The sequence below is a fragment of the Archocentrus centrarchus genome, chromosome 12, assembly GCF_007364275.1.
Source record: "Archocentrus centrarchus isolate MPI-CPG fArcCen1 chromosome 12, fArcCen1, whole genome shotgun sequence".
NCBI lineage: Eukaryota > Metazoa > Chordata > Actinopteri > Cichliformes > Cichlidae > Archocentrus > Archocentrus centrarchus.
The window spans coordinates 8,266,226-8,289,442 of record NC_044357.1 but is presented as its reverse complement, the minus strand read 5'-3'; the positions used below and the strand labels follow the sequence as shown (position 1 = coordinate 8,289,442).

The window sequence follows — 23,217 nt, the reverse complement described above, 5'->3', positions numbered from 1 at the left end:
AATAAAGTGAGATTAGCCAAAGTGAGACAATATACTAGCAAGTATAGCCTTTCCCATAATATTGTGTGAGGTTCCATAAACTCACTGACAAACCTTTTTTTTTAAGCATCTTGACCATATCTCCTTGAGGCACTGCCACGTACTGATCACTGTTACATGCCTGGAGAAACAAAGGAACAGTCATTAGCAGCTGAGTAAAATAGCGTTTCCTCCTCAAAAATATGTGGAAAAAGAAAACGTTCTTTCCTGGTTTACAAGAGCTTAGGAAAAAACTTCTATCTGGACCAAAAACATCTCAAATTTGTCATAATGCTGACAAATCACAGATACAACTTCAGTTAAACTCATCAATTTAAATCTTGATGTAGGGTGTGGACTAAACGAGACTAAAAATTGATCCTTTAATATCATAATACTTGTGCATTTACCATAAAAGAATTCTTTCATATCTTTCATTTTCATGGTAACGTAGGACGTGTTTGTGTGTGTGTGTGTGTGTGTGTGTGTGTGCGTGTGTGCGCGCACGTGTGTGTGTGTGTGTGTGTGGTGAAGGGAGGTGTACGTGATAAAAGGCAACAACGACCACAAATGACATCACTTCCATACCCATCTCCAAAAATGAAATACTAAAAAGATAACAATTTAAAGAGAAAACCATGGGTCACCAGGTGAGCTGTAACACTTCTCAGCATCAGTTTTACAAGTATCTACTGGAGAGATTTGATGTTTCAATGAAGGTGGTGGAGAGCTCTGTAACACGTCAGCTTAAAAAAAAAAAAAACTCAGCAAAAAAAAAAAAAAAAAAAGACTCAGCAGCCAGCCAGAATAAAGGCCAGAGTGTATGATTCACACCCATCATTCAGTGATTGGGGCATTCTCATCATCAGATAAGATTCATCATAAATTGGATGACAAAAAGATTTTTAGAGCTCCACCAAGACAAAACTGAGAAACTGAATGAAAAAGTGAATTCTTTCAGATTTACTCCTAAGCAATGAAGCACGACACCTGGGAGTAATCTTTGACTTCTATTTGAGCTTCAGGACTCACGTGGGGGTGTGTCAGTACCCCACCCCCCCACCCACACACACACTTGAAAAATACTCTAAAGAGCGACCTTTTCTCTGTGGGCAACACAGTCTCAATTACTGTAATGCTTTGATATCCGGGTCTACCTAAGACTGTTTTACATCAACTATAATTGATTCAGAGCTCTGCAGCTAGACTACATTACAACGGTTTTGAAGTCCCTTTACTGGCTGCCTGTCAGTTTCTGAAATTCTTTTAAAATCCTTCTGATGCTTTCACTGCAGTATATGAAGCAGCACGGCCCCTCAGGTCCCCTGGCACGAATCTGTTTGTTCTTCCAATGTGCAGAACAAAAATGTTTGGAGAGGCAGCTTTTAGCTTTAATGTCCCGACATGCTGAAACAGTCTGCTGGAGGACCTGAAAGCAGCTGGAAACCCTGAACTCTTTAAACATAATCTTAAAACCTGACTGAGCACATGCTACTGACATCACTCACTTATAAAAAACATTTTTTTCTCTGTTTTAAATACTATGCTTATTCATTTTTTATCATTTTGGGTGTTTACTTCACATTTATTCATTTGTATTCACCAATTGAAAGTTTGGCTTTATTATTGTACATTTTATTCTATTTTATGATCATTTATTCTTTTTGTATGTATTTATTTCTTCTTTAATCTTATTTGTACTCTTATTCCAATTATGGGCCATTTAAAATTTGCATTTATTTCTTGCTGTGTTGGTTTTAAACTTATTTTTAAATTGCTTATATCGCATATTAATTTTGCTTTATTACTGTTATTGTCTTTTTATCAGCTTCTGAATTATCTGAGGAGCACATTGAACTGACCTAACCTGCATGAAAGGTGCTATACAAATGAGACCTGATTGATTGACTGAATAAAAACAACTTTTATTTTAGCAGTGACATTCCCATTAAGGGGGAGAATTGGAGCCAATTCATGAAAGAAAGATGCCCCCACAGCATAATACACGTGATCCCCCATGTTTGTGTTGAGGCATTCAGATGGCTCATTTCTCTTAATAGGTTGTTAATGTCTAAAGTACAGATCCATAAAACTGACGAACTAAATATTCAGCAGAGTATCTGGTATAATCACTTGACAGTCACTTCCAACCCAGACTACAATCAATGGTTGCAGGGAAAAGCAGGGTTGGGGAGCCTGATGACTTGTGGGAAAGACATTTTTCCAGGTTGTTGCTTTGGTGTGAAAGGCCACAAGTGTTACAGAAGGATCGGATCCGTGTGTGTGTGTGTGTGTGTGTGTGTGTGTGTGTGTGTGTGTGTGTGTATAAGCAGTATTAGCGCTTCAGTAGCATTCATGTTCATATTGTACTGTCTTTCTCCATGACAAATGGAGGGACATTAGTGACCTGTTGAATGCCAGCCCCTAACTCAAAGACACACGCATGCTTGTCTGTAAAACATCCTGACAGCATGTCAGTGCGGGAAGCTTTTTCACCTGAACTCCACCCAGTGAACAGCATTCTACTTAGAAGCAGGCTGTAAATCAAACCACTCGCACAAGAACAATCCTTGACTAGTTCACTTAAGGTTTGCCTCTCTTCACCTGGGAAAATTCAGGAGTATACACCCACCCAAAACAATAGTAAGTCATCTCATCTGTGTGCACATGCATAGCAGTGTTTGCTTCAGTGGCAGGCAGGAAAAAGAGGGAAGAAACAGTGGAGGTGTGGGAATAGTAGAGGTGTAATCATGTCTTGTCTGTGGGAATGAAGCTTACTTCTCCCTCACTGCATACATGCACTCCTCTTTACACAAAACCACACACACACACACACACTTTACAATTTGCATAGGCTACACTACAGTGCACATATAAACCGCATGCTTACAAATACTCACAGCCTGTACACATGGCTGACACATACGTCTGTGGCGGCAGCCTGGAAAACAGACCAAGCTATTTGCTTAGCTCAAAGTTTCCCAGAGTTGAGCAAGCCAGAACCTGCTCTGAACTCTCAAGGCTAAGCCACGGACCGGCAGGCAGGCAGGCACGCACATCATCTCACACACACGCAACCTGGATAAAAATAATTCTATAATTAATCAAAACAAATGCAAAGATCCTGCAGAGCTCTGTTAGACAAATGAGTTATGTACAGAGTGATTTTTTTTTTTTTTTTTAATTCGTCATATTCATCCATCCATGCATTTTCTTCCTCTTATCCAATTCAGGGTCGCTGGTGTCTATCCCAGCTGTCATAAGGCGAGAGGCAGGGTACATGCTGGACAGGTTGCTGCCCAATTTGTCATATTAACTGATAAAAAAATATATATATTCTCCAACAGCTGGTGTTTATTTATTCTACAGCATTACTTAACTAGGAGAATTTTTAGGTATGCAGCTGTCACAGAAAGAATAAGTTGCACAATACTACTGGACAGTACAATCAAACCAATTCTAGTACAAAACCATACAAAGTTAAATCTTTGCTCATTTGGACAGGCTTGTGGCCTTGCACACAGCTTTCTGCAGGTTAGTCAGATGCCCTAATTTACCTTTTTGTTTTTTTAAAAAACACACACACAAAAAAAAACAAAAGCTTTACGCTTACATTTTTTTGAAATATGCATCATTTAGATGCACCAAATCATTTTTTTATTTAGATTTTTTTTAGAGGGAAAGCTCTACTAAAAAAAAAAAAAAAAAATGAGGCAGTTGTTACATTGTTACTCTGTCCGTTCTGCTTTTCAGGGAATCTCAGGCATTCTCACACTCTGAATGTTCCTTGCTGTGACAACAAAGGCAATCTAAAGTGTGATACTGTGTTTTAAAGGATGGGAGGTGGTGGAAAAAAGGAGAGAGAAAGTGGGGATAGTGGAGAGGAGGTGGGGGTGGGATTTTTTTTTTTTTCCCCTAACGTGCTCAAACACACACACACAGCATTGGCTCTGTATGCAGCTCCCATGGGAAAATCTTAGACCAATCTCAAAAGGCGGTGCTTTTAGGGCCAATGTCGGTCACATGATTAGAACAGCCAATTGGACACTAGTGATTTGATTCAAATTGTGGTTAAGTCAGGTAAGGGACAGCGTGGGAACTGGAGAGAAGAAGAGTGAAAGGGGAGCACAAACTGCACCATCATCTCCCTTTGAAAAGGCCCACTCTGAAGTCTTTATGTAAATTTCAAATCTGAGTAAAGGTTAAAAATACTTAAAATTCCAATGTAGAAGGTTGCTGTGGTCTAAAGCATTTGAACTCTATGTAGGAAAAAAAACTTTTTTTTCTAGAAACTTAAAAACTCCTTCCAAGGAAAGCAAAAAAAAAAAAAGAAAACCAAAAAAAAAAAAAACAAAAAACATTCACAACCAGAGATTCATCATTCCCACATCTGGGAAGTTCTGCTCTGTTTGAGTCCCCTGTTGAAAAATGTTACTACTGTAAAATGATGTAGATTTATTGTAAGTTGGATTTCATGCTGATCTTGCAAAGAATCTGACTCAGACTACTGTAGAAATGTGGAATTGATGAGCAGGCAAAAGCTACAAGACCATAGTCCCAAGGTCACACTATGCAATCTGGGAACCCATCGGGGTAGTCTCCTGATTTAGCTTCTAAGGGCAACTGTGTATTTTTTGACCTTCTGGCGTTAGCAGCAGACATGTGGGCTAAGATTTCTTTTTCTGTCTGTTGGTCATTGTTTACAAATGATAATACATTTTTAAAAAAATGCTAATAAAAAGATGAATAATCATCACAAGTTTTGCCAACAAAAATTCTGTCTGTCGTCTACATATTCTGTTTATAAATGTGTACATAGAGATTGCACACCAAGTGATCCCGATCGGCTATTTTTAAAAATCCAAAGAGAAGAAAGGAGTGAAAACGTATCACTTCATTTAGCTGTGAAAATACTGGCATAATTTTTGTGTTAATGATTAAATGAAGATCTTATCTTCGAGGGTAAAATAAAGCCTGAGTCACTGTAATCCCATTTACCTAGGTGGTGAGAAAAAGCAGACACTGTGACTTTATCACTTTTCTGAAATGACAAAATAGTTACTGTATGATTATTAAAAAAAAAAAAATGTTGCATTCACAGGGAAAACAAGTTACTCTAAACTTTAATTTTTCTGTGAGTTACCATCACATGTTGAAATGCAGCAAAAACATATTTACACATCTGCAATGAACCTGCTGAAACTCACCTCACTGAGGGAACTGGATAAATATTAGTTTATTAAGATGGGCTGCACAGATTGAGTGCTAATCAGAACATGACTATAAATTACTTAAAGTGTATAATTACATGGAGAGAGAGAACCACTGAAAACAAGCATGAAGTAACAGTAAAAGGATTAACACTGACTTAAAAACAGAACAAAACATATCTATTTACATATGGGTAAAATCCATATTTGTTACATTCCTGTTAGTCCTTAAAATGTAATTTACCACATTTTAATTTTTTTTTTTTCTTTTTGATAGGAAGAGCAAATAAAAAAAATAAAAAAAAACTTTCTGTATATAAATTATCTAAACCTCAAAGGGTCACTTCTTGGTTCCAGCAGCATGAGGAAGATACTGAAGTGACCTACTAAATGTACTTTCCCACAGTATCATACGGGTGTCTGGCCAGTATCCTAGTCCGACAGTCTGAGGTAATTACCAGCTCTCTTAACTAACCACTACCACCTGACAGCTACTTGGACCACAGCAGAGCCTGCCCAGGCTTGACATCTCTCACACCTTCCTCTGACTCACCTCACTCACTCACACACAGATCAAAAAAAAAAAAAAAAAAATAAGATAAACGAACACAGAAAAAAGATCAGATCTCAATGGGGAGGGGGGGGGGGGGGGGGGGGGTCACACTGAATATCTATATTGATATGGACTGGGTAATGTGTTAGGAATGAAAGGATGTTTTTGTATTCAACCTACACAGGGTTGAATACAAAGACAACTCAAAAATCAAAGTGAAAAAATAATGCAGCAGGCTAGTCCATTTTACTGAAATTTCAACTCAAAATGGTACTCAGTAATTTGTATGGCCTCCACATGCTTGTGTGCATGCCTGACAATGTTAGGCCATGTTCCTAATGAGACAATAGATGGTGTCCTGGGGGATCTCCTCCCAGATCTGGACCAGGGCATCACTGAGCTTCTGGACAGTCTGAGGTGCAACCTGGTGGTGTTGGATAGACCGAAACAATGTCCCAGAGGTGTTGTATTGGATTTAGGTCAGATGAGAGTTGGGGCCAGTCAATGGTATGAATTCCTTCATCCTCCAGGAACTGCCTGCATACTCTCGCCATATGACAAGGACTGTTGTGCACCAGGAGGAACCCAGGACCCACTGCACCAGCAAAGGGTCTGCCAGTGAGTCCAAGGACTTTATCCTGATACCTAACGGCAGTCAGGGTGCCATTGCCTAGCTTGTAGAGGTCTATGCATTGCTCCATGGATATGCCCCCCCCTTAACCACCATCAAACCAGTCATGCTGAACAATGTTACAGGCAGCATAACGTTTCGTCATGGTTTCTCCAGACCCTTTCACATGTGTTCAGGGTAAACCTGCTCTCATATGTAAAAGGCACAGGTCGCCAGTGGTGGACCTGTCAATTCTGGTATTCTATGGCAAATGCCAATCAGGCTCCATGGTGCCAGGCAGTGAGCACAGGGCCAACTAGAGGACACTGGGTGCACAGGCCATCTTCATGAAGTCTGTTTCTGATAGTTTGGTATGAAACATTCACACGAGCAGCCTCCTGAAGGTCAATTTGTAGGGCTCTGGCAGTGCTCATGCTTTTCCTACTTGCACAAAGGAGCAGATAGCATCCTGCTGATGGGTTAAGGATCTTCTACCACCCTATCCTCTCTCCTAGAGTAACTGCATGTCTCCTGGAATCTCCTCCATGTGCTTACAACACAGCAAACATTCTGGCAATAGCACATATTGATGTGCCATCCTGGAACAGTTGGACTACCTGTGCAACCTCTGTAGGGTCCAGGTCTTGCCTCATGCTGCCAGTAGTGACACTGACCCTAGCCAAATACAAAACTAGTGAAAAAATAGTCAAAAAAAAGATGAGGAGGGAAAATGTCAGTGGCCTCCACCTGTGAAACCATTCCTGTTTTGGGGGTTGTCTCATTGTTGCCCCTCTAGTGCATCTGTTGTTAATTTAATTAAAACCAAAGCAGCTGAAACTGATTAACAACCCCCTCTGCTACTTAACCCTTTATTTACCATGGGCCTGCTGGCGTTAACTTCAAAAGTGCCGCCATTCACAGACATCCAGCAATAATTACCCTATGTTGGGTGTGAAGTACAATTTCTCAGCTTTCAGAAACTGTTTGAATTTTTCCAATAGGATACATGGTCGTGTAATTACAGTAATCCAAAGTCTATTTGATCAGACATTTTAGCAGTGATACGCTTGGCGTTAAGCAGCTGTTCTTGGCAAGTAAGGGCAGGTAACAGGTGCATCAACGGCGATCGCCTGCTATTAAAGGGTTAATTGACCAGATCAATATCCCAGAAGTTTATCTGACTTGATGCTATACTCTGATTAAAGTGTTCCTTTAATTTTTTTTAGCAGTATATATACACATTTATATACGCTACACAGGCATGGAGAGGGTATAAAAACTCACATGGAACTGGTACATAAATGCACACCCTTCCCTGACTCATGTTGCACCCACTCATTTCACCTGCACGAAGAGCAAATTATAGAAGTCTTTCTGAATGTTCCCAAGGATACAAATCACCAATTATGACATGAGAGCATTAATCCTGTTTTTAAGCAGAGTCATAACAGCTGCCAGGTGCAAAATAATTTTTTTCTTGGGGGGCCATTCACTTAAGTGGGAGTTTGCTCAGAAATAGGATAGCAATAAAAAAAAATATGCAAAGAGTGTCTCCCACGTTTGGGTGTATTTATGGGCTGCCCCTCTCCTTTGTGTTCCAGTCTGTTGAAGACAGGTTACAGTATTTTCTCACCTATATCCTTGCATTCTTTAATGAGGTGTGATCAAAAAAGCTTGGGAACCAGCCCATAAAAATTAAAAATTTCCCCTTCAAGATCTTTTTCTCATGCACCTCCAGACCACTTTCAGCAAATCAGCTTCTGACAATTTGCACCGGCTGCTCTGTGATTTCACTACAGACCTCAAACTTAAAGAGAGAAAGCAAATTGGCCCAACTTTCCCACAGAGGAAATTTCCCTTGTGATGCAACATGCATCTCAGCTAGGACCCAGCAATATTCAATAGAAGAGTCAGCATTTTTCAAGTCTGAAGGAAGCATCATTTAAGGAGTGCAACCAGGAGCGTGCTCGTCAAATTTGTTTATTTTTATATTCATGTTGTTGTGCACTGTGAATTCATCCGTCAGTATAAGACTGTCAAAGGTGGAGTTATACCATCATATCCTGAGTCTAATGGAGAACATTCAAAGAAACTGTACTGAAATGTGGTAGGTGATAACGCATCATCTTGTGCATGCACAGAGTGCATTGAAAAGTGCAGACCTTTATTTTGGCCACATCAATACAATCTTTGTTCACCACCAGCTCTACTCACCAGATTTGGCTCCATGAGCTTGTCTCGTTCTCAAAATAAAAATCAAGTTGAAGGAACCCTCTTTTTGACACTTAGAAGGGTAAACTTTGGCCCCTTCTTTCAGCTGGCCCCTTTAGTCGTCGGCACAGTGAAACATCTCATCCATCTCATCCTATCCCTTGCATCTTCCTCTACCATGCCAACCTTCAGCATGTCTGCATTAACTTTATTTTTTCTTTGACACTGCTCCCTTGTGCTCATCTCAGTCGATGGGGGATTGATTGATAGTAAACTCCATCCACCACCATTCACTGAAATTACTCCATATTTGTTTTAAATTACACAGCTCTTCAGCCAATAAAAGCCCATTTATGCTTTAATCTAATCTATTAATTTAAATAATTCATGTTCAAATTTAGATCCTGTTTGCACGATCAGGAGTTGAGCAACCAAACCTGGCACACAGAGACATCTTGGGCCACTGAGGCACATATTTTTTAGTTTTTAATTTTTTTTTTTCTTTCCAATTTATTGTATTATGCTAAAGTTTGTATTTATTAATTTACTTTTAGTTTTTACTTTTAATTGCCATCTTTGTTTATGTCCATTTCCCTCATTCTTTATAGTTTTTGCTTCAGTTACGTCAAGTTTGTTTTCCCACATTCAACTATTTTATCGCTTTCCATTTGGCCTCAACATTTCACCTTTTACTTCCTTCTCTCCTTTGCTCTCTGTCTGTCTTTATTGGTCCTCTCTAAAAGGGTAATGAAGTCTTGTAGATAACACTTTTGCTGTCACACAAATAAGCAGTACTCATGCCTTGGCACTGCACAGTCAGCTCATTCTGTTTTTTTTCCACCCTTTTAAAAAAAAACGCATTCAACCTTCAACCTCAACCTCTTCCACTGAACATATGTTTTTGCTCTTCTACATCTTCCCTGAAGCTCTGTCTACCCTCTTCCAGTTTTCTTCACCTCTAAACCCTTTCTTTCTCTTCTTCCCCAAGTACTCCCCCCCCCCCCCCCCCCCCTTCAGATGCCAGAAAGCTGGGCCAGTCGAGCACCGAACAGCTCAGGAAAACAACCAGCTAAAAGGGTCCCTTTACAGTGTTGGGCATTGGGTTCTAAAGGAGGGATAAAAATAACTTATTTTAAAAACATAAAAACTTGGATTAAACCATCAGCCAGGTTCTATTGATTGGTTGATTTGTTTTTCTTTAAATAAGACTTTAAATTTTTAGTCTGGTTATTTTAATGAGGAGCTACACATCAACTGGTGCATGACATATTGTAGAACACTTGACCTATTGAGATAACTGTTTGGAATAATGGGTAGTTGAAGGACGACCACGAACATGACATTTCCAGTCATTTGTTTATAAGTAAATGTTATTGAAAGCACAGAACTGTACAGATCTCAGATGTGTAGGTTATTCTCATAGCTGTGTTACAAGATAGTTGTTACAATGAGTGCTTTCCTCTTCATCCTGTCTTTCTTTGACTCTTGTACTGTTGCTGAGACAAATGGTGGGTTTTGTGGTGCTGTCGCATGGCCAATTAAAGACAACTGGTTCTCTACAGTGCAGAGCATCCATGCCACTATCAGCTGACAGTTGTCCTTTTGAGACAAAAGTGGTGCTCCAAATGTTTTCCCGCCATCTGCAGTGAAGGCAGTGTGACGTTTACACAAGCTTACACACTAAAACCATCTAAATACACTCATTTTTCCCATGCCTTCACTGCACCCATTTAAACTGACGTTACGACATCCACAGCCATCCTCAACATGCGCCAACAGTTCTCAAACTGTCATTACACCCACAAACTCAAACTGAAATTCCACCCACTGAATCAACCAACCTGAACTACATCAGCGTGCACATACACAGCCTCGTCATGGGAGAGCCACCAACAGATTCTTTTGCACAATGTCTAGTGCTGCTGGTGCATACTTCACCCTCCAGCGCGCCTCCTCACTGCTTCTCTCACTTTTTCTTTTTTTCTAACCTCTTCTTGATATAGAGGAACGCAGGGACTGTTATTGTAATGCAGTGTGATTCATCCAGGACAGTAAATAGTGCTGCTGGTCTGTTCTTTCCTGAAGCGATTTCAGGGAACAAAAAGGAAAAGATTCTCCCACATGCTTTTGGACACTCAAGGTGATGGTCAAATCATTTTACCTGGTGGCCTGCATATCCACTGGTTTCATAACCAGATGTGGGAGGTCCTTAGTAACAAACAGTGGTGCATTATGCTTCGTCACAACAGAGTTTAAGAAAAGCTCTACACAGATTTTCTTCAAGGACTGAGAAATATTACGCAGCTCATTGGTAGTGGAGACTCACGTACTGGCCGAGACAGCAGTGAGTAAATTGATTTCTCTTTCAATTTGATTTACAGCTCTCAAATTAGCAAGATAAATCTTACTTCATTAGCACCACTGTTTGACTGCCTTTAGAGTCTTAGTTTTAAGTGGAATTCATGGTACTGTGCATTTGTTTGCACAGGTATTCAGCTACACAGAGTGGAGGATTTGTGGCGTGTAACCTCTACACAGATATGCAGTTCTCCAAAAAAACAAACCAAAACAAAAAAAACCAACACAACTACAGTATGTAGTCTAATAGCAATGCTGCTATGTATAGGGATGGATGACTGGATGGCTGGCTAAAGAATGGGCCTCAATAGGAAAATGAGTGACAGCAAAATTCACGGCAAAGGGGAAGTGTGAAAATCAAAAATCTGTTTTTAACATGTGCTTTTACTTCAGTACAAAGCAGCTCTATGACTTCAGCCTTCTTGTTCACACAACAGTTGTTCTAGGTATTTGTGATAGTGCAACCAGGTGACAGTACACAAGTGGTCTGCAAAATTGAGTGTAGGCTCTGGGCAGGACCTATGTTGCTGACAGGCAGACGGCAGTCCGGATTGGAACCCAGACTCCGTTCTTTACCGATCCAGACCTATTACCAGATTTTGACTGACCATTTCTATTTTACTCTGCTTTTCTCATATTTATGGTATTTAATCTGCACAGCCTTTTCCTTCGTCTTTACGGTATCAGGTGCATCAATCAGATGCATTGTAACTCATCCCATGTTATAATACTCAGACAATCAAATCATTTATTCAGAGCATGTAGGAAAACTGAAAACTGCAAGGAGATGAGATGCAGAAGTCCAAAGAAGTAAGTCAGGGAAGCAGAGAGAAGAGGGGTTAAAGTTCAGATGGTTAACATGTAAAATGTAGTTGGGGGGGAGGAGGGACTCAAAATATACCTTTTGATTATTCTTTTTAATTCAGCATTTTGTTTGAAGACAACTTTTTCAAAAGCTCCATTTAAACAACATTTATTTGAGTACCTGCCACTTCATTGTGAAAAATTAACACTGTTGAAATACTGCTGAACTGTACTTACATTGTTTCATTTGAAAGCCAGTTGATGACTATATACAGGCACTGATGCAACTCTTCAAAAATATATAATCGTGGAATTTTGTAATATTCTGGACCTTTGTTTGAGGAGGTTTCTTCTAACTGGGCCTCCTTAAATTTTAATTGAGTACCCCTGCTTTAATGTTTTTCCATTTTTGGTGCAACCTGATGGGTAAGTCATTAAAAAAAAAAAATTTATTTTTTTTTACATCTGGATGCGCACTAAGGTCTGCAAGAGGCTGTAAATTCCATCATACTACCATATCCATAAAAGCAGATGCATGCAGACATCTAGAATATACAGATATATATATAGAACTGTGTGGTATTCACTGGGGGGGGGGGGGGGGGGGGGGGGGGGGGGGGGGGGGGGGCCATTTTGCTTTTTATTTTATTTCATTTTCTTTAATTTTCTCAGACTCAAAGTGACTACAACTAAGACAGCTCAATTCACTGAAGGAATAAGGTTGGTGTTTGAGGCACCCTAGGATGCTGCAGCATCCACTTTGGAAACCCCTGACTTAAGCCGTTTTCACGCATGAACTCCAAACAATGGCAGGAGAATCAGACTGAGACAATGTCTGAAGTTGCCCTTTCTCACATGTAGCAAACAACAGTACATAGTCTGCTCATACACTTTCTCGCTGTTGAAAAATACTTTGATTAAGGAGAATATACTGCCTGGTAAAGCATGCAAACAACAGGTAACATGACAGCCACCTGACTGCTATGACTTCACCTGGCAATTAACTGAGCTGTTTCCACATGTGGAAATTACATGGATTCTGTACCAGGATGCTGACTGGTTAAAAACCACATAATGTCTGATCCAGCTGTGACAGACGGGAATTCTCACATGCAGCTCAGTTGGGTAATGCCTAGAAATGCTCAGGTGTGCAGTTCATTTGTAAAAACAACTTTACCATTAATAAAACACAACAAAGTTCCAGGTGTGCATTTGTATTATACTTGGAACACAAATTACCTACAAAAAAAAAAAAAAGAAGCTATATCAAAACACAACTGCACTACAAATAAGCTTGTCAGTCCTTAACTTACATCTAACATGTAATAAAGATTCAATTTGTTTTAAATTCAAAGTCTTATGTCCAAAACAAGTAATTGCTCAAGTTCCACAACCCAAAACATTTAATTTTTATCAACACCTTCAGGACCCAGGAAATGGATTGAAAAAGAAAACAAAGACTGTGCACACTCAAAAACATGGTGAAACACAGAACAAAGGAAAGAAAAGTGTCCTCAGGAAAGATTTTACTTGCATCCACAAGGACCAACTGAGACTATGACTTTGAATGAAATGGTGATAAAGATGGTCACATCATTACGGTTTCTCTTACTAAGTCATAGCTAAAAAGTGGGAGTCCTGTATGTTCTACCCAGGCAGCAAGCTCAGCTAAACCAAAGTCTTTCCAGTAGACTGAAGTGGGCTATATCCTGTTGTGGGCAACATGTGAGAAAGGACAACTTGGTTATGTGTCTGAGTCATCATAAATGCTATCAGGACAGACATAATTCTCAATGGACAGGATATGGGAGGCTGAGATAAAGGGAAATTAAAGTGGAAAAGGGCTCTGGGTTAAGTGGCAATAATGAGGACAAGACACCAGAATTATATGTATGTGTGAATTCAAACTCACTTCAAAGTGTCTCCTGGAGCCTTGTTCATATCAACAGGAGATGCAGGAGAGGCCCAGAGCATTAGAAAGGCAGGGAGGTAGAGGGGGAGGTTCACAAAGAGGGTTTGGGTAGAAAGGAAGCAGTACATGGTTGTGAACAAAGGCTGAAGGGAAAGAGAGGACTGAGGTGGAGGAGGGCAAGGAAGGGTTAAGCATAAGTGGGTCGGAGGTGAGAGGTTGGGGTATCTGGGTAGGTGAGAGGGAGGGGACTCACAGTGAAGGGGGTTCACCTCTAGTATGAATGTGATGAGGTAAAACCAAAAAGAGGGACGATGGAGAGAGTTCCTGTGTCATACACCCTCTTTAATTCCACCCTTCCTTCCCTTCCTCCCCTCTGGCCCTCTGTCCCCTGCCCTCCCTCCACTGCTGCACCCTCTCTGCGACCGGCCCCGGCAAATTCCCTAGGGCCAGGGGCAGTCCCCTTTCAGTCTCCAGTGACACAGTAATTAGAAGTGTGGGAACTGAATCCGTCCCTCTCTCTGAGCTCTTGCCCCCCCCGCCCCAACCCAGTGATCGCTTGCTTTCTCCTTTAGCTGGCCCTCACCCCCACCCCCACACCCCCTTACCCGCTCCCAGTTCCCACCCCTTCCTTTGCCACCTCAATTTTTGCACCTCAACTCAGCTCATCTCAAGAAATACCATCTATCCAAAACAAAAAACCCTCACATGGGTTAGAAATATGCATACTTGTATTAAACATCTTGTTTCAAACTATAAGTCCCTATTGTGCACATCTAATACAATAGATACATTTAAATATGCACAACTTATAATTTTGACAACCTACAGATGCTGAATTCAGACTAAATTTAAAAAAAGGAAGTACTGACTGACACTTGCCACCTGTGATGTTGATGGGAGCTTCACATCACACACACTCACACACTCAAACCCATACCATTCATCCACCCCCACCCCACCCAGCTTCCCTCCCGCCTCCTCTACAGCCACATAGTCCCCTATCTCTTCGAACAGAGCAACGCTGTCTCTCCCGCTCTCCATCAAGCCCCCCCCCAACTCCCATTCGCTATCTCCACGGCGATAACCATGGGAACAGCAGCACTGTGGGAACGGGCCACCAGTTGACCAAAATAGACAGCAGGAAAATGGAGGGAAAGAAAGAAAGAAAGGGCTCCCTGCGTCCAAGGAGGCCCGTGAGTGTGTATTTCTGTGTTCATGTCTCTTATGTGTGTGTGTGGCAAAGGAGGTCCATGGGATCATTCAGATAGGCAGGTACTCAGGCACTCTACTCACCTCTGGTTTTCACCAGCAACAATGGGGACACTGGGTGGCTTGAGCAGTTACATTAATTCAGATACGCGGCTTCAGTTTGAGTTGGTGGGACATGGTGACAGTTGTTCTTCTGGTAATTTTAACGGTCCTACAACTACTAGATAGCAGTGTCCCACACAAAAAAGGCAACACCCTAACCACAAACACCCACGCCCAAACAGCACAGTATTATTACACCATCGCACACCCGGTCACACCCACAACCATGCACCTCTAAAAGGAACACGTGCAATCAGTCTAATGAATGAAGGAAATGTTGGAATGGTTGGTATTCAAACACTTAAAATAGTGCTGCAAAGATCACTTTCAACCAACAAAAATCTCAAGCGTTTATGCACTAAAATGAAAGTACATAAACAAAAACACAAGTGCTTCTTAATGATGACACATTTCAACAGTTTAATGTCACAATGTCACTTGTCTTTTAAGTAAGAGTTCAGACTCATTTCAGTCCAAGTTAATATGAGTAGCCAGAATGAGTGAGGCTACTGTAACTGTTTACAGATATAACTGGAAATAATTTTATCTTAATTTTGTATGTGCCAGGGGCAGGTAACCACATCATAGCACTTATAAACAAACATAAAACTACCACAGCTCATATTTTGTGATTGGTATTTAGTTGCATTTGGTCCATAGGCATTGCTTGTGGTCTCCAGATGCATGCAAACAAACTCCTCTGTCTTTAAAGGCTTTAGTTAAAATGCTGGGATACAATTCCGATGAGAAACATTAGACACTGGTTTTCCTTGGCCTCTAAGAGAAGGAAATGGGGAAAATACGCAATTGGTGCATCATCTTTTTTTTTTTTTTTTTTTTTTTTTTTTACCTAATGTGGGTCTAATTTTCCATTCCATTTATATCCTGCATCTTTCTCAGTGGCCCTGACATCCAAGTCTTGGCTTCTACACTTCTCCCCTGAATTTCAATGTATCTCTGTCTGAGTTCTCCTATTCCTTTTTTCCTTATTCCTATTGCCACACATACCTCATTTCTTCTTTCAGTGTCTCTGATTTCTATTAATCTATCGAATCTATCTATCTATCTATCTATCTATCTATCTATCTATCTATCTATCTATCCACAGTGCTCCCCCTGCCTTTGCTTTTTTAGGCCTTTCCCAGGCCAAGTAGCCTGACCTCTCCAGCCTTCTACCTCTTTGCTCCCAGGAGTGAAGGGGTGTGTGCCTCTGACCATTCCCATCCTTCTAAGACTTTCACTTTTAATCTGTGTGAGTAACGGAGGAGAGAGAACAAAACAGCGTGTGTGTGTGTGTGTCCGTGTGTGTCAGTGTCAATCCTAGAGCTCCCAAAGCAAACAGACTTCTAACCTCCTGATAGCATCGCATCACGCAAACTGCATGCTTTGGGAAGAACCACTGCAAGGCATAGTTTAAGGTTTTGAGGCTGAGCCGGCCTCACATTCCAAAGACCTACACATGCACGCACAAGGAGTGAACAGGAACACAAATCAGACATTTAAACATGGTTAAAAGAATATACAGGGCTTCAATGTGATTGTACTCAGATTTGTCCATGAGAATCAAGCAGAAACAAAACAGCAATACATCACTGGAGCACCAACTTTGAAACCCAACACACACACACACACACACACACACACACACACACACACACACACAGAATACCGTGGTTTAGTTCACAAGCCACAGACGGTGGGGGGTTGCCATCCATTATCTCTGTCTCCATGAGGTTTAAATTCAACTGTTGACACAACTCATTCTCGGAAACAGCACACACACACAACCTTGTACTAACACACACTGTGCACATATGTACAGGACAGATGATTATTGTTGTGAAGACATATAGACCAGTGGTTCCCGATCTTGTTGGTTTTCTGTGCTATCAGCTAAATCAACCACATTCACAACACACTGAAAGTGCAGAAGAATTCATGACTGCTTAAAACCACTTCTTGTGTAACAAGCTCTGAAGCTCTTACATCAGTGTGCACATCTCTGTCATATACAAATATCATAATTTGTGATTTTTAGTTCACCCGTAGAATTCTGCAAAAAGATTAGTTTTTTTTGTTTTTTTTTTGTTTTTTTTAATATAGAGACAATTTTTGTCTTAACAGCCCCAAAACTCTCAACAGGAGACAGGAAGACATATACAACAAGAGAATTTCAATACCCCCGCACTCATGTGACACTAAGCACAGACAACAGACCACACACATTCATCATGAGGAGAGACAGCAATCATGAGCTGAACAGCAACTAAAATTATGCAGTTAGTAACCTAACATTAGGAAAATATAACAGGGAAGGATAACAGAAATTGCTTCCGAGAACTTCTGCATGCCATAGGGGGTGTTGTAACTGTAAGCACAAAGGCGCCAAGGACAAGGTGTCTTCATCTCACATGTTGTTTTATGTCAACCAGAATTAAACTGGTGTCCTACATATTTTTTTTTTTTTTTGGGGGGGGGGGGGGGGGGGGGGGGGGCAGTAACAGAAAATACAGCTGAGTGATACAATCTAGTATAGTGTCTTAAATATCTTAAAAATCTGGAAGCCTTCAAACTTGTACAGAATTAGGTATCACTGACAACTGCATGGAGATAAGTCATCTTAAATCTATGAAAGGAGAACACAGCTTCCCTGTTTACAACTAACCTGTTTGCCTGTTGTAATCCTTATATTCTCAGCTTAAACATCAAGTCTCTCTCTTAATTCACAACAATCAGATCACAGTGCAAAAGAAACAGCTGTTTAAAAATGATGAGCAGAAGTAGGTCATTTGTCAAATCACATGTGAGGAAGCAAGGTTGCCTTAAAAGCATGACCGCACATGCAGGAGTCGCCCGAGCTCCCGAAGTGGGCTTGTGTGCCACAGAGATATGATAATAACAACCCTAACCCTCTCAGCTATTTCTCACTGGCAGGCATTAGCATGGCTGACAAGAGTTCTTTATCACTGTGGTTGGGTGCAGTGCAGGCAGAATAAGCTTGGAGGGTTTGCTATGTTATGGTGCATGTAGAGTGTGGGACAATGATTTATGATTCACTAAGCTGCGAAGACCAAAGATCACATTTCACTATTGCAAGGGAAACCATTAAACCATGACCACAGACACAGAGACGATCACACTAGCAGTATCTGGGAAAGGAAAGTGCAATTGTGAGCGCTAGTTCTCATAACATTTTTCTTCAGTTACCTGTCTGACTTAACTCTTATTGATAGAAGTAAACTATGTGGGTAATTGTTAAGCAAATCTGCTGAGCAAAAGACAAATTCATGGGCACATGCAATTTATAGACAAAATAAATATATTTAAAAACGTGTTATCAATAAATCTTTGACCTTTTGCAACTGGTTTCTCTTAAGCCCCAATTATGTTTGCAGCCTAAAGACAACACATTTTATGTTATATAACCTTATTAAAATGTGATTTTTATGGTGAAAAGTGCATTCCCTGTGTGGTATTTTGGTCATTAGCTGACCCAAGGTTTGTTATTATACTGCAAAGAATTCTGCGTCCCTTAGGAGACTATTTAGAAGCAGAGGGCAATCACTCACAGCAGCACAGTCTGGCTGTGCAGCTACTGTGCTCTGCAAAACATGAGAAACTTCCTCTTTCTCTGTGTATGTTTCAGAGGAAGGCATCAGTAAGTGGTTCCCTCTCCCTGAGCGGCAGGGGAAAGTAGACCCTCTCGAGTGCCTCTTGGCTTCCCCACCTCCCCCATGAGCCAATAACGCAGTCAGACAGACATACACACACACATACGCGCACACACACATACACACAGTGTGGTTTCTCCTCTGGAGGGGAACATAAACAGGGCTGTCTGTCTGCAAGTGGAGAGCTAGTTCTCATGACATCACCACCCAGCAGGAATGCAGTGCTCTGCCACGTCAAAGCCCCTCCACTGGCCAGCACCTCGCACACACAAACGCATGCACACATACACACAAAAGCACATGTTAAGTGATTTATGCACGTCCACATTTTCACAGGGAAATGTACCACATACAAAACATACATCCAAATGGCATTTTGAGCCATTTTCTGTCCTCTGGTATTTTCTTGCTGTGCAATTGTTTTCCCCCCTCTCACTTCTCAGACATCCTCTTCCTCTGCATCTCCTCCCTTATCTTTATCACTTTGTTTTTTTCTCATTTTCTCCCTGTAATTCCTTATCCTTACATATCTGTATTGCCTGTGCGGCCTGTAGTGTCAGACCACACACAGACCACAGAAAGACAGATGAAGCCTGAGGGACAAAGACCCATGAAGCATGGTAGAGAAAAGTACAACAGCTTGAAGACAGATGAAAGCTTTATCACCTATGAGAAACTGTGTGTATTTGTGTGTGTATGCTTTGGAAGTGAGGTAGGGGGGACATGGGAAATTACGCACTACTTCATTGTATTGGTGTTTGGAGGAAAAGCCCTATTGAAGCTCTCCCTCCTTCCTTTTCAACCTCTCTTCCTCCCTCACTAACTCTCTCCTCCCTTTTCCATCCCTCCATCACTTCCTGCCTCATCTTTCCCTTCCTAGCCATTTCCCCTTGCTATTTTCTCCTTCTTATTACCTCTTCTTCCTTCCCTCTCTTCATCTCAGCCTGTCTCTGGCTTGTTTTCTCACAACTTCTCACCCCTATACTTTTTTATCCTCTCTGCTTCTCTCAGGCTTTTGGGGAAAGCAGGGGCAGGAAGCAGCTTGGCTCTCAGACAATGGAACACATCAAAATCAAAAAGCAGCACCAACCTCACCAACTTCTCTCTCTCTCTCTCTCACACACACACACACACACACACACACACACACACACACACACACACACACACACACACACACACACACACACACACACACACACACACACACACAGAGCAAGACAAACAGGACATTCCAGCTGCCGGCTGCACCGGATTCCTCGCCTTGGCTAATCTGCAACGGAGAATGAGACTGGGAGTGGAGCAGAGCAGGGAAGCAGGGTGAGAACTGTTGGTGAGGGAGAGCAGCAACTAACAGAGGTTGGTAAGAAGAAACTGATACAGAATAGGGGAGCAAGACTTGGAAATTTGGAAGCATGGGAGGGTGTATTTTAAAAAGGCAGGAGTTTAGAAATGGTGATGCATCGATGAGAAGGGATCTGTGAGTAAAAAAACTGATAACATGTCACTGTAGCATACACATGTCCTCATACACCTATTAAAAAGGCGTATTATGTTTATTATTATAATGCATATGAATCATGATATGAGTACCTGTCAATGGGCCTCTAAGTCTCTTGTTTAAATGTTTCTGCGATGAAAGGTGAAAAGTTCGCTGTCTAACAGGAAAGCTCTTCCTCATCCTTGGTCATCTCAACAATCACCACTACCCACACCATTTCTTCAAGTCACCAAAACCAGCTGGAATATTTAGTGTTCTTCAAAAGAGCCTATTTAATTTATATTTCAACATATAGGTCGCACAATGCAGGGTTCACACTGAGCTATGTTTCAGTGTCAGAGTTACATAACTGTACATTATGCTTTCCCTTTATCTAGGCTAACCAATTGAATTTTCATTTCATCCACTTACAAAAACAAAAAGTTATGTCAGTAGCAACACTGGCATTTGCTACCAATACAGGCAGTCCAATACCTGGCTTCTAATGTCAAACCCATGTACATCCACACACTGATGAGGGCTGTACATACGGATAAATGAGAGGAAAAAAAAACTGTAGAGCTTCATCCATTAACTACACACCACAATACTATCATTTGCACTTACGTAGAAAATAAGCTATCCCAGACTGAGCTGGAAATAGCCAAAAGCTGGTTTCTTAACAGATTATTATCTCAACAGTGAATCCTGCATCTGTAATTAAAGCTCATCTCTAAAAAAAAAAAAAAACAAAAAAAAAAAAACACATATGCACATTTATCCCGTCTCTAAGTGCTGAAAACCTAAGCAACCATATATTCTCACACGAGCATGCAGACAGACAGACACAGAGACAGATACATATCATGCATCCACCCGCACACACAGGTGTCACTGCCTTGCTATGTTATCCTGGGGCCAACTTGACTGTGGGAAAACTGAGCAGGCCTGATTTCTTAAATGCTTGGTGAGTGATGGATCATCTTCTTTCTTATCTATCAGTTCATATGTGTATCCACTATTGTGTCTGCTCAGACAGCTGCAGATTTTTCTGTGGGATTTTCACACCACTTCCAAAAAACGGCCTGCCTTACACGAGTTCACTGAGTTTAATGTTTAACGAGTGCGTGGTATGGTCATCTATTAGAGTTCAGTTCATACAATTTTCTTTTTTTATATGTGTGTGTCTGTACTCACTCACACTTATTTCAAAGAAAAATCGATGGATTTACTTTTTCAGAAAAATAATGAACACTTGCTGTTTCATTACAATTGTCCTTATGCTGTCCAGGCATATGTACCGTATTTTCCGGACTATAGAGCGCACCATACTATAAGCCGCACCTACAAATTTTTTGGAAAAAACTGGAAACGTACATATATAAGCCGCACCGGGCTATAAGCCGCTGGTATCTCCGCCGCTCTCGGTTTTCCACAATTACTCGGCACTCAGCAGAGGGGGACAGACAACCCCAAATTTGAGTTATAACAAGTCAATTCACCATTGATTCGTTCACGCCGAGCTTACGTGCAGCGGCTCTATTTCCCTCCTGTAGTGCCAGGTCGATAGCCCTCAACTTAAAAGCGGCATCATAGGAAGTTCTTTTTGTGGTTTCCATGATGAGGGAGTTTGAAAAAAATCTCTTTTGTGCCTGCTGCTAGCACTTGTTGGCGCTTTCTTCTTTGATTTCCAACTTTGACGTCCCATGATTCATATCCTGCTAAAGAGCCCCCTGGTGGTTAAAGAAAAATCCACAGAAACGCCGCACCGGGCTATAAGCCGCATGGTTCAAAACGTGGGAAAAAAGTAGCGGCTTATAGTCCGAAAAATACGGTAATTACTAATGTGCTAACTAAAATATTTCAAATATTAGCTTTCTTGGAGTCTTGCTGCTAATCGTACTAATGCCACCAAAGGGTCTCTCTGGAGAATGTCGGCAGAATCAGGTTTGTACATTGCCAGAAATTGCTCCTTACAAAAATACAGCCACGTTCTCACTACAGGAAATGTGACATGTTCCAAATAACCTCAACAACCTTGTCGGATTTCATTTTCTGGGATCCTCCTTAGGAGATGATCCCTTTAAGATCATCTCTTCATGCACTTTGATGCTGCTGCTATCTTAAGAACACCTTGTTAAGACCACCACTGGTGCCTCTGCAATTTCTTATACATGTCATTGTTATTATAGTTTTTGATTTTCTAATTAGTTACTATTGCGACTTCATTTTTACATTTTCTTTTCAATCCTCTTTAAGTTTCCACAGTGGGTTTGCTCATCTCAGTTTAGTTTTTTATTGTTTGAAAATGCTTAGTTTAAAGTTAGTTTTTATTCATTTTTATAATGTGGAGGGTATTTGTCAGGGGCAAGATTTAAGAAGTTCAGAATAGATGTTACAATACAAACTCAGCCCTTTTGGAGGCAATTAACTCAGTCATATAGACAGCTCAGTCTCAAAGGCCATCAGGAAAGCCTAGATAGGCTGTGTTGAAAAACTGGACCAAACTGACAAAAATTAAAACTAAAGAAATGTATTCTACATTTTTACTTTTCTTTAAATAGATTTATAAGTTCACAACATTGGTTCAGTTATTTTTTCAAGTTTGTATTTTTAATAAAGTTTTTCACAGCTAGTTATAGTTTTGTTTTAGTTACCTACAATAACAATGCATATGACTAAGTACTTTGAGCAACTGCTTCTTCTTTCAGTGGCTTTTTAATAAATTCTAGTCCTTTCCAGTGAACACAGAAATATTTCTGAATAGCGGATGAATAATGACTCACTGTGTCAGCTTCTTATTCCACTAACTAGGTCATACCCAAAACAACAAATTAGCTCAGTGAAAGCTATATAATATTTGTGGTCACCTCTCCCTTGCCCACTCTTTTATAAACTGGTGCTTTGGAGTAACAACAATCACAATGGCCTCTCCTTACTTGGCTCCCCTACAGCACATCACTCTCAAAACAAAAAAAATTATACAGTCACTCAAAACTTACATGTATCACAGAAAGTGGTCTGTCCTGTGTGTGAACAACATTTTTTCCTTGTGTGTTTACCTCCAGCACTGTCTCAA

At 40.8% G+C, this 23,217-nt stretch overlaps 1 protein-coding gene across 2 annotated transcripts in view; it reads right to left on the bottom strand.

The window, feature by feature from the left end:
* The window catches only part of exd3 (exonuclease 3'-5' domain containing 3), a 44,513-nt gene that overhangs the window by 1,103 nt on the left and 20,193 nt on the right, over window positions 1–23,217 (bottom strand). For both annotated transcript variants that reach the window (XM_030742047.1, XM_030742048.1), the window contains exon 20: window positions 94–160. In XM_030742047.1, coding sequence (XP_030597907.1) covers window positions 94–160 — 67 coding nt within the window. The remainder of the gene's footprint in view (window positions 1–93; window positions 161–23,217) is intronic.